The following is a 12,912-nucleotide window of genomic DNA, read 5'->3' on the forward strand; positions in this document are numbered from 1 at the left end:
ATGTTAAAGGGACCCTCCCACCTTAGCATTAGATTTGAGTTGAGATAGCCAAAATGGGGTCCCTGGCTCACAATTACCGGTTTCGGCACTCACAACATCGAGAAATGCCTTAAATCGGAAATATTGAATTTCAAAATTGCAGCATTTTGATTCAGAGGGGCTAATGCATTGGAATAGAAATGTGTGACTCTGAATGTGTGACGTCAGTGCAGATATCTAACGATTTTTAAATGTTTGACTAAAACGTTTTGTAGCACGCGGTGGTATATGCTGCTTTGCGCGCAACAAGTGCCGCACTTTCAGCTGCCAAACTATTGCTTCCAAATAAAGTCGCTAGGAACAGCGGAGATCCCAAAAAGTAAACAAAAGTAAAAGTCTAATATCTTGAAAACCGGTGAATATTTTTCGGTGAAATTTGGTAGATATTCGTTTTCGCGCTTTCTGAACCGAGCGACATCACTTTCATGCCTATTCATAAACTTTTTTGAAGGTGGGAGGGTCCCTTTAACTGGGGTGGGCGTGGCAATTTTTGCCCACCCGGTGGAGTGCTTTTGCCCACCCAGTAAAGACGGAGATGGAGCAGCTTAACCCGCGCTGAGCCGGTGCTCGGCGCCTTCCGCGCCGGGCCGGGGGGTGTAACAGTGAACACTCCCATATAGTTCGCTTCCTGGGTCACGTAGCGACATGCGGTAAGCGGCATGGAAAGACCTTAAAAATGAAGAGAATACCTACTTGGTCTTTATACGGTCAAGTCAAAACTCAGGTCGCCAGAGGTCATAAAAGATCAAATTTAGACTTTTCAACAGTTTTCGAAACCCTGGCGCATAACTTGGGAACCAATAGAGCTGCAGCGCCTCGGCAAAGCGCATCTGATTGCTATTTCAACGCTCTTTCGCCAAAGCCTCCTCAGATTTGACCTCAGGTCAACGGTTTGGCAACCACTGACCGGAGGGCAAAAACTAAAAAATAGCCGTTTTATGAAAAACGTTTTTTTCTGCAATTACTTTTCACTCGAGAAAGTTATGACATTTATTTCGCCAATCATCGTGTTCTTCTCGTCCAGACGCGTCGAATGAACTATTGTTTGACGTTGAAAGGTATCTTATAATTTGACCTCAGGTCAAGGTCATGACCTGACATGAAAAGCTCATGTTGCATATCAGTCGATCCGTTCAGTCGACCTGAGCACAACTGAGGTGTTATCATCGCTTTAGCATGCGCCATACCAGAAGTTATTTGCGAAAGACTGTTGGGCCCCCCTGCGACCTGAAATGACCTCAGAGATAAAGAAGGGTCACGAGTACCATTTTTCAGTTCAGTGTGCCATATTGAATTGTTAATAAGTGTTTAAAAGTGTTAAGAATGGTGTCCGTCCGGAACAAAACGCATTTCAATTTCCTCCCATTGCATTGCCACTGATATTAGTTGTCGGACTTTCGTCCCCGTCTTGAGTTGAGATGTTCGCTTTACATCGTTTCGGCCATTTACTTCTCGGGCCGCCGTCAAGTGTTCTTTGGTCCTTAGAAGGACTGCTCTGCATTTTAGCGTATACTTTGTGGCTTCGTATAGGTATTGTGTGTTACTATTACCTAGCTTTCGTACGTGTATTTTATCTTTGCATGTAGTTACTTCGACACTTGTCCCGAAAAGCCATTTACCATGGATGGACATAGGAGTAAATGATGATGATGATGACGCGTGCACTGTAGGTACCTACAGCGCAACGCTACAAACACCCAGGTCTTTCAAAGTACCAAAGAACACTTGATTGCGGCCGGAGAAGTGACTGGCCGAAACGTTGTGAAACTAACATCTCAATTCAAGACAGGGAAGGAAGTCCGACAGCTAACATCAGTGATACTAAATGCTTTGTCTCAAGCATTCTGAGCAATTATCCCATTGACTTATAATGGGGAGGTCGCAAAGTTGACCTGAACTTAGGTCACCATTTTCGAAGTTTCGAAATATACATTTTGTACCAATTGTTGGCCTAATCAATCGGTGAAAATTTCAAAGCAATCAGCGACTCGGTGTAGCTATGACAGACATTGAAACTTTTTAGGAGGCAGGTCACTCAAAGTGACCTGGCGACCTGGAGATCTAAAATTTTCACAATTGTGCGGAAACAATGCACACGGCGTTTTTTAGATACCAGTAAAACGCCTTTTGGGCGAAGAACGAGCGAGCGAGATAGTGAGTCCTGCACGTGCGGAAGGGCGATAGGGTACTTCCAACGGGCTTAACCCGCGCCCTGGTGGGGTCTGTTTATAACGCGACCTGGTGGGGGGGGGGGCTATTTTTTGCCCCCCCTCGTATCTCCGAAACTACTGGACGGATCCGGAAAATTCAAACGGCGTTCGATAGCCCTGTCAAATTTGTCGAGGGAAACCAAATTTCATTGACCTCGGGGTCACCGATGACGTCACAGGTCAGGTCAAAGATGAAATGTTTCACCGTTCACGGGTCATCTAGGGAATGCGCTATAACACCGAAGAAAACGCATTTTGTCGAGAATCAGCGATAGGGCGTCAGTTGCCTAGTACATATATTGCTATAAGAGGTCACTGACATTACCAGGTCAGGTCACAGGTCAGGTCACCAAGGGTCACAGGTCAGGTCACATGAACCTAACTTTAGGTACTAAGGTTGTGCGATGCATGTTTTATGGCCAATTTTTCATTTCCAACTCAATGGTGTTGGTTATAAGACTATCAGGTACGGCTTAGGTCACTTTCTGGTGGAGGTCAGGTCAAGGTCAGGTCAAAAAAGGTCAAATTTCAAATTTGATATTTTTGCATAAAATGGGTATTGATTCGATGCAGCTCGTCACGGGGAGTCTAATGGTGGTCTTTGTTTTGCGCTACGAGGTCTAGAATTGCTAAAAATTGAGTTTGAAAATTTGACGTCATCAATTTTGAACAGTTTTTTCGCTGTAACTTGGCCAAAAAAAGAGGTATCGATCTCAAATTTGGTATGTAGATAGAAGGCGGTAAGGACTATCACATATATTCCGGTTTTTCGAAATTCAAAAAACTTTTTGGATTTTTCGGCTATTATAATCAAAAAATCTATTTTTTGATTTTTGGGGGTCAAAATCCAAGAATTTTAAAAATCCGAGATAGCAGTTTTGTAGCCCTGTCAATTCTACAGCTTTTATGTCTTAATCGTTTTTCTGTATTTGCAAAGCTATAGGCCTGACAGCTCTTCCCGCAAAACCCTTTTTTGGGTCGAAAACGGCAGAACATGACGTCACTCTGACGTCATTTCCGGCCAACCTATCATAGCCTTTGGAAAAAAAATTTTTGGTCACAATGTGTAAAATTGATGTCCGGGAGGGTACTGAAAGTTTGGTGACGATCGGCGCAGCGGTTCTGGAGATATATCGAAAAGTCTGGAGGGGGGGGGGGCAAAAAATAGCCCCCCCCCCACCAGGGCGCGGGTTAAAGCACCCTTCTAACCGGTCGCTAGCGGTGTGCCAAATTTGAACGCAATCGGCCCAGCCGTTCCTGAGATCTGGAAGCGGCATTCTGCACGTGCGCACGTGCAAACGTGGTCCAAAATGACTTTTGCACGGCACCCTACTAACCGGTCCCCAACCGCGTACCAAATTTGAGCGCAATCGGCCCAGCCGTTCTCGAGATCTGGAAACGCCCCCTGCACGTGCGCACGTGCAGTAGCACCCTAACCGCAACACATGGGAATGCATTGTCTGGTGGGTGCCTACCTATATGCCAAGTTTCAGCGAAATCGCCCCAGTAATTACCGAGTTACTGAAATGGGAACCAATTTGGCACCTCTTATTGTTGTATTTTGCACGTGCAGTGGGGGTCACTCACATAGATGAAGAGTATCCGACCTTTGGTAGAAGGGATGCAGCTACCCTATAAAAATGACCGCAAGACAATCGCTCAAGCCGCTGCTGAGATATGGGCCTCTCAAAATCATTACTTTTGCAAAACTGCTTGAACACCCTTGACTTTCCACGTGGCACGTGCCACGGCGGTCACTGAGATGTATCAAAAGTAGTCAATTACGGGGTAGAAGGGATGGGGCTACCCAGCAAAAAAAGACCGCAGGCCATTCGGTCCAGCGGTTGCTGAGATATAAGCCTCTCAAAAGCGTTACAGGCCGGGCCGGGCCGGGCCGGGCCGCTCATACTGAGATTTTTCCGTTATATTGAAAATACTTCGCTTCGCTCGCTGCGCTCGCTCGCTCGTAATTAAAAAAGCGCAGGGGATACTCAAACACTCCTGGCCCGGCGCGGATTAAGTCGAAGACTGCGCTGGCCAGTAGCGGCGGAACACCTTCAATTAAGGGGGGTGGGGGCACTGCCGACTTATGGTCCCATTCTTTCCATGCAACGCCCATAGGGCTAATGTTAACCCGCGCACCGACGGGGGTCTGCGCCAACTTAGAACCGACGGGGGGGGGGGGGCGGATAACCGCCCCCTCCCCCCTGAGATCTCGAGAAGGAAGCAAGATAGCGACAAGCGGTAAACGGCATCGGATACGCACGGACAAGGTCTACAATTTTTACCAAGGTCATTTTCAGGTCAGGTCAAAGATGACGTCACAGGGGTAAAAAAGTCAAAATGGCGGCGCTAGATATGGAGAGCTTTTCTCGAATAACTTTCGAATAAATCAAAATAGGAATAAACTAAGGGCATCATCGTGATCCTCTCGTTAATCCGCATCGACTGATGTATATGTTGACCTCGAAAGGTCAAGGTCAAAGGTTGACCTCAGGTCACTTGACCTCGAGGTCATCATGTATATCATTCGATGCGTCTTGACGAGCTGAACACAATTAGACCATCCGCGCGGCTGTATCTCGTTCCTGTACGGAGTTATTGGCAAAAAACCTTTGGTGACCTTTGATGACGTCACATGACCTTACAGCTGCCCAACAGCAAAACAGACCTCAAGGTAGTGAAGGTTGATCGTATATGAAGTCACGTATGGTATATGGGGCCATTCCGACCCGTTTTAGTGGTAAAAACAGGGAGTTGATTTTCCCCCATTGACGTATAATGGGGAGGTCGAAAAATTGACCTGACCTTCGATATCAAAATTCCGAGATATACAAATTGTAGCTACTAATGACCTAATAACATCCAGCGACTTTCAAAGACCTCCGACATCTACTGTAGCTCTGGCACGGTGACAAAGTTGCAAAAAAGTGACTTGAGGTTGGGTCATTCAAAGTGACCTGGTGACCTGACCTTAAAAGTTACGAGGTTAAAACTTGCACACCATGTGTAAAATTGATGAGGGAATAGTCGTACCAAATTTCGCGGCGCTACGCGACGCGGTGCTGGCACCTCACCCAGGGGCGCGGGAACTACTTTCCGACTGGGGGGGCACATCATAATAGAGATCAACCTAGGGTACCCCCAAATCTAGTTTTCTCACCGGTTTTAGGCCACTTATTTTTCACCCCTCGGCTTTTTCAACAAAAAAGAAAACATTTGCAAAAAAAAGTGTGATATTCCGTCTCAAAGCTGTGGGGGCACCGCCCCCACGGCCCCAGAGTTGGGGGGGGGGGGCAAGCTGCCCCCACTGCCCCCCCCCCCCGGCTCCCGCGCCTATGACCTCACCTTTTGGTGTAAATTATTTAAAAATCATAGGGTACAATTTCGGGTAATCGTGACGGACAGTTATTCAGCATTCAAGAAAATACACTGACGGCTCAGAATTGTACTCCGTGACCGCAGCGATATTACAACTTTATCATATCTGGGTAATATCTCTGTTCTTTAGGGAGATCCTAGCCAAGATACCATACTAGCAACTAAAATACAGCGAAAAATACATAATTTTGCTATACGGGCAAACTTTTGGCATTTGCCCACCCATTGAAAATTCGTCATCCGAGACCCTGCCGTTGTATTATTTCATATATATACAAGATCAGTAAGTAAAGTAGATAAGCTTTGTGACGTCTTCCATCTTAGCTAGGAGATCTGGTCCGTTCCGCACTCAGTGGCTACACCTTCACACATAGAAAAAATATACGTAACAAGATCCGTGACCCTTTTTCCTTGTTACATTTTCACAATTAGGTACAGAGAGAATTCACACTTGCTATATCATGTCGCTCTTTGGAGAGAAAAGTGTTGCTGAGAGAGCCTGAAGGAGCGGAGAAAAAGAGCCGTTTTTGCGCATATGGCGTCATTTATTCCGATCCGTCATCTCATGGCGAACGATAGTAAATCATCCTTTGAACTGGACCAGACAACGCTGGCCTGTCGAGGCCTCAGGGCTTGACTGATGCGTTTCGAAACTCGAGATATATCGCGCCCATAGGAGGGAACGAAAACTTAAAATTTACAAATACACCCTGTTCGTTAGGTATCATCTTTTTTTGCGTAACACACACATCACAAATAATTAAATAGGAAACACGTCCGAGCAAAATGAAGTTGCATTTATATCGGAAGACGCCTGGCCCTGGTCGTTTCCTACACGCTAACAACATAGTTAAGTTACTTCCGGGATACGCTCACTGCTTCCCCCGGTAGTGACGGACACACACCTCCATATGCATGTCAGTGGACAGTCACCATGCCACACCATCCTGTATTCATTCTATACGGTGAACTGATTGCCAGTCCCGCCCTTCCATGGTTCGCCGTTTGTCTGCTTCCATGCAGCGCCGCCGCCGCGCCGCCCGCCGGCGTCTCTGCCGACGGCCGGCGCAGCGCCGCGCGCCCAAGTTCAAGTGCGCCCGTGGCCCGGGGGTGGAGACGAACTTGGCACACCGACCAGTGAAAGTGGAGTATCGGGCGGCGACACGGCCGTCACGTGACCGGTGGGAGGCGCCGACCCGAGGGTCACGTGACGCGGGCCCGTAATTACGGAGGCTCCGTATAAATAGTATCTGAGGCGGGAGGGGAGCATCAGTGGTGCACAGCATCCGCCGTCGGACACAAACCGAGCGCCCTGCACGGCCGCCGACATGAGGGGATTTATCGTATTCAGCGGTGAGTCGACACTCGGACCGCCAACCACAGGGCTCAACACTTTACAGTGAAAACAGTATCTCGATAAGCTGCATTCGAATATAAAGACCGAAAACTTGGGAGGAACGATGCAACATTTGAGTATTGGAACAAATTATAAGAAAAGAACCAAATATCGCTACCTGATTCATTTAATCGGCTACTGATTATGCATTCTGCTAAGCTCGTGCAACTAAGCTTGTTTCCATAAAAAGTTGCCTGCACACCTAAAGTGCATTGGATATCTTTCTCTACCCCGTAATTGCATAAAATACCTACCTACATTAGTGTTTCATTTGTAGTCCAAACCGTCATGCTACACGACCCCAAAAAAGTTTTTTTTTGTTATTTGAGCGTTTTTGTGTTATTTTTGCCTCGTAGTTTTTTTTCCTGAATGTCTTATCGTCCGCACTTTGTCCCTGATACATCAATGCATCTGCAGTTAGATCAAGACGGTCCAACTGTAGGTAATGAGTCATCCCACAGCGAATCTCCAGGATCGCACCTCAGCGCAGCTTTGGTCGTCCTCAGAAGAGCTCATATGAATTGTTATTGGATCTCGGATCGTGTAAAGTGCAACTCTAGGCTCTAGCCGTCCCTTAGTGGATCATTTTCGACCATCCCTCAGAGCAGCTCAGGTAGTCCCTCAGTGCAACTTTGGTTTTCCCTCATGGCAGCTCAGAATAACCTGCATCCCAGACCGTCATGCAGATGAGACCGCCCCTCAGCAACCCTCAGACCGTCCTAGTTTTGCAGCTCCTCTTGTCCAGTGTATTCGTGTGAACGCGGTGCCGCTGATCGCCGACTGTTTCCGCTGTGCACAGCTCTGGCTGTGTCACTGTCCCCCTGTCCCCCATGCCCGCTGTCCCCCATGCCCGCGGTCCACAGCTCTGGCTGTGTCCCTGTCTCGCTAACAGCCGCCTGTTCCGCCTCATTCGCAGCGCTGGCCGCCCTAGCCACGGCTCAGAGCGGCTACAGCTACGGCGCCCCGCCCACCACGGCCAAGCCCGGCTACGACTACCAGGAGCCGAGCGACCCGTTCGGTGCCGGCAACAACCCCGGCGGCGCTGTGGTCAAGGTGAGGTCAAAGCCGCGACCCCGGCTGACCCGGCGACCCCAACCTGCCCAGCTGTTGTGAAGATGTCGAGGGCCGACCGGGGGTCATCTCGCTGAGAGTCGAAAACATGTCCCGTCGATGACGCAACTGCTCTGAATCTCTTCACGGAAACTTATTGCCCTATTATGTGTCATCTTTTTCGTGAATAAGATTCAAGTGCGACGACATTGAGCTGATTGGGGTATTATTTGGCAACACTAGAGCTCCATTGAAGTTATTTGGATGACAACCAAGAAGAGCTAGGAAAAGTGATCAAAAGTCCCCTGAGATGGCTGATCAGTCCTCGTAAATATTTGATCGTCTAACTTCTTTCTCGATTGATGTGATGGCATTTGGTTTTCTCTGATTGACTGAATGTCACCTTCTTTGACCGAGATTATTTCAGGTATTGCGGCTGGCGTTTGCTGAAACCCTTCTAATCAGATGTTTTTTCCAGAACCCATTCACTTTCACATGAGACCCCTACTATCATCAACGCCGGAAAATAGGAATGTTTCGTGTTCTCCCTTCCCACGGCTAGCCCAATCCGCTGAATTGAGCCGGGAATGCCTGGAGCCTGCCAATTTTGGACATTGACCAGCGATCAGCCCATCCAGATAGTGTAGGTATACTTTGTCATGCAATTATGGAGAGCTGTCAATCTTACATCATAGCTTACATATCCAGCCTTGATGTGTTTAACCTATAAGGTGTATGCAGTGATAAACGTTCTCGTCTTAACCAAAATGGTATTCCTTCAAACTTATGGCCAGAGTGCCCATTTTAGTCACCGCTCAGGCGACGCCGTCCTCTCCGCTGCCTTCACGCCCCAGCGGTTCTCCCTTACCCCCTCCACCGCCCCCTGAGACCGCCGTCAGCGACTGTGACCTGTCTGACCTGTGGGTGTGTCTGTGACGCCCCAGCCGTCCGCTGAGGAGGACCACCACCACGGCTCGTCGGACCCGCTGCAGTGGCTGCGTGACGCCGTGCCCGGGGAGCCCGGAGTCGACTACCCGATCTACGCCACCATCCCGCCCACCGGCTTCACCTGCGACGGACGCATTGCCGGTCAGTGGGCGGATGGCCGGCTGATCGCCCTCACACAGGGCCTCAGCTCAGCAGTATTCACTGATAGACGTCAAAAGGTCTTACAATTAGAACGGCACCTCATCCACAATGGACTATAAATATATGAATCATAGTTGTATTTCTCTAAAACGTTATTTCATTAGTGCAAATAGTAAGTCGTCAGTCGTATAGCTCGCTCTATAAACTGCAGTGTGCTCTCCTTTCTGATGTCTGATGAAGTTCATGTACTGGTCTGTGACTGCCGTCACTGTGTTGACCGTCCCTCCGTCCGGCGGCAGGTTACTACGCCGATGTGGAGGCCGGCTGCCAGCCGTTCCACGTGTGCAGCCCCGTGCCCGGCGGCGAGGCCATGAAGCTCTCCTTCCTCTGCCCCAACGGCACCATCTTCAACCAGGAGGGCTTCGCGTGTCAGTGGTGGAACGAGGTGGACTGCGACAGTGCCGAGCAGTTCTACTCCAAGAACGAGGAGATCGGCGTGGTGCCCGACTCGGCCGCCAGCAACAACGTCGGCAGCGTGGTGAACGGGCCGGCCAGCGAGCAGAACCAGTACCAGCCCCCGCAGACCACCCCGCGGCCCCAGTACCAGCCCCCGCAGACCACCCCGCGGCCCCAGTACCAGGCCCCGCAGACCTCGCGCCCCCGCCCGCAGCCGCAGCCTAGCCGTCCCCGCCCCCAGCCCGTGCGCCCGCAGCCGCAGCCCAGCCGCCCCCGTCCCCAGCCCGTGCGTCCCCAGCCGCAGCCCAGCCGCCCCCGTCCCCAGCCCGTGCGCCCGCAGCCGCAGCCCAGCCGCCCCCGTCCCCAGCCCGTGCGCCCGGTGCCCAACCAGTACATCCCGCCGACGACCACCACGACGACGCTGCGCCCGCCGCCGGGTCTCTACAACCTGCCGCGCAACTGAGCAGCCGAGGACCAGCCGAGTGCCAGGCCGCTGAGGCCGCCCTATTTATCGGAGTGAGTGTGAGCGTGAGTGAGCGAGTTCTGTATGCCAGTGGTGTTCATGGTGTGTGAGACTGAGCGGCGGAACGGCAGGAGCAGCGGTGCCTTCTGTCTCTGTCAGCGCGACCGCCCAAGGCGGAGCTGAAACTCAGCGAGTGATGCGTCTTTCTTCTTTTGTGTAGTGCTCGTTTAGGCTTGTCTAGTCATAAGCATCGAACGGTAGCGCTTATGGTTGGACTTGTCAGTGTTCAACGTCATGTGTGTGTCATTTCATAAACCAGGTCGGAACAAATACATGATATTTAGCATAATATAAAAACGCATTTAAAAACGAATGACGTTGAAGGACGACAGGCCGAGGACCAAGTGTATCGGTATGATACAGAGCGTGACCCAGGACCATGACTCGCAAACCTGCACAAACACCCAATTCGGTAGAGAGCTCAGAGTGCCGAGTGACAGCGCTGCCGACCTGCTATTTGGGGAGGCTGAAAGCCCCCGTTTCTCAACAAGCGACGTGAAGCAACAAAACAGCTGCAGAAAAGAGCAACAGCATACCAATTGTATCGGTCTATTTCAACACTATACGCATCTGAACTGGCACACTATAATATCGATCTGCATTGAAGCACTATCGTTCTTAATTGACGTGATGCATCATGCAATGCTCCGTTTTGACACAGTATGTACAGTTAAACAGGGCACTGGACAGACAAGAAGTGAGGAATTGTCTTACAATACTGTAGGAGCATAGGTGGCACGTGGCGCGACACGGTCTAGCATAGCATATAAGCAACGGCGTAAAATCTAAACCGATAGATACTAGTCGGGTACAGTCTAAAAGGATATCAAACAATACTGTGTGACACAATCACATTTATAGCACGGCAGATGAGATGCGTTAGCGTAAACTCATCTCATGCCAGACTATAGTCTAGCACAGTCTAACATGGCGATATGCGGTGAGGAACAGTCTACGACAGCCAAGCATTGCGGTACAGTCTAACACGACAGCAAAGTATTGCGGTACAATCTACCACTACAGCCAAGTAATGCGGCACAGTCTAACACGACAGTGAAGCATTGCGGCACAGTCTAACACGACAGCCAAGTATTGCGGCACAGCCTACCACTACAGCCAAGTAATGCGGTACAGTCTAACACCACAGCCAAATATTGCGGCACAGTCTACCACTACAGTGAAGCATTGTGGCACATTTTAACACGACGGGCAAGCATTGCGGCACAGCCTAACTCCACAGTCTAACACGACAGGGAATCAGTGTGGCACAGTCTACCAGGACAGCAAAGTAATGCGAAACAGTCTAACACGACAGGCAAGTAGTGCGGTACAGTCTAACAGGACAGGCAAGTAGTGCAGTGCAGTCTAACGCTGCAGGAAGTAAGTGCGGCACAGTCTAACAGGGCGCGCAAGTAGGGCGACACAGTCAAAAAGTAGGTAATGTAGGTAGTGCGGCAGTCTGGACAGTAAGTAGTACGGCACAGTCCAACACGTCAGGCAAGTAGTGCGGTACAGTCTAACGGGACAGGCAATTAAGCGGCACAAGCCAACATGACAGCCAAGTATTGCGGCACAGTCGAACACGGCATGAAACTAATGCGGCACAGTCTAACAGGGCAGGCAAGCAGTACGGCGCAGTCTTACAGGACAGGCTAATGGAGCAGCACAGTCTACAGTACTGTAGGCAGTGCGGCACAGTCTAACAGGTAAGTAGTCCGGTACAGTCTAACAGGACAGGCAATAAAGCGGCAATATCTAACAGGATAGTTAGATAACAGGAAGTGCGTGACAGTTAACAGGCAGGGGCGTAGCCAAGGGGGGAGGCCATAGGGGCCATGCCCCCCCCCCTGGAGCCCAAAAGGGCCCCCATCGCGGTGTCATAAGCACGGTAAGGGTCACGTTATTTGGGCCCCCTGCAAAAAAATAGTGGATGAAATCCGATGACTTTTTGGATTTTGAGGGGGTTTACCTTGGGCCCCTGTAAGTTTGGTCCCCTCCTGGAGGAAATCCTGGCTACGCCCCTGTTAACAGGACAGAAAGGGGTACAGTCGTCAGTCCTACGGGACAGGCAAATGGTGCGGCACGGTCTAACACGACACACATTCCAAGCCAGCCTCGCATGGCCAAAGCTACGTCCAAAGTGATGGGTAAAAGGAAAGGAAAGCTTAGGTATTGTTGGTAAAGTAGGTGCTGGAGTTGTGAGGGTGTGGCAAGTTTCTGCTAAACATAGTCACATTTCCTTCTGTCCGTATTATAGGAGTCACATTCTGCCAGCGCCCGAGCACTGAGCCCGACCATGGTTATTGGTTGTAGAGCTGACTCACCCGCCACCAGCCAGCCCAAAGCACGGCTGTCCTTTCGTGTGATACGCCTCGTCTCGGGCATTGTTCGCCGCCACCAAACGCCGGCAGACAGGCGCGCCGCTGCCCGCCTCATAAACGCATTATCAGCCGGCGGTAAACAGGAGAAAAACTCGGCCGAGGCGAGCGCCGGGAGGGTGGGCCGGTGCATACGGCACGCCAGCGGGCGGCGGCGGCGGCTGATCCAAACACGGGCGCGTCCCTCCAGCCGTGTCTGACCTGCCCAGGCTCCGAGCCCAGCTGCGCCTCCAGACCACCCGACCAGAGCATCACCGCGCTCTGAATTACCTACCGCAGACCGCTGAAAGCGCTGGGGCAGAGTTCACACGTCAGACCAGATCTCTGACGCTTTACACGGGCACGCATGATAATACACTGAATCATGCATTATGGAGCGAAGCTCGAGGT

General features: G+C 50.4%; 1 protein-coding gene across 2 annotated transcripts; it reads left to right on the top strand.

Moving 5' to 3' along the window:
• Positions 1–6,889: 6,889 nt before the first annotated feature.
• Positions 6,890–10,441, top strand: LOC122375917 (DNA-directed RNA polymerase II subunit RPB1-like). 2 transcript variants are annotated; one of them, XM_043355498.1, is made up of 4 exons: positions 6,890–6,983; positions 7,943–8,079; positions 9,021–9,165; positions 9,465–10,441. In XM_043355498.1, the coding sequence occupies exons 1-4, from the start codon at positions 6,959–6,961 to the stop codon at positions 10,082–10,084; spliced, it is 927 nt and encodes a 308-aa protein (XP_043211433.1). In that variant the 5' UTR covers positions 6,890–6,958; the 3' UTR covers positions 10,085–10,441. The 2 variants fall into 2 exon arrangements, with proteins under 2 accessions (XP_043211433.1, XP_043211432.1); XM_043355497.1 differs by lacking the exon at positions 6,890–6,983 and having other exon boundaries at positions 7,033–8,079.
• The last annotated feature ends 2,471 nt before the right edge of the window (positions 10,442–12,912 follow it).

Source organism: Amphibalanus amphitrite, unplaced genomic scaffold (genome assembly GCF_019059575.1).
Source record: "Amphibalanus amphitrite isolate SeventyFive unplaced genomic scaffold, NRLGWU_Aamphi_draft 001957F_arrow, whole genome shotgun sequence".
Lineage (NCBI taxonomy): Eukaryota > Metazoa > Arthropoda > Thecostraca > Balanomorpha > Balanidae > Amphibalanus > Amphibalanus amphitrite.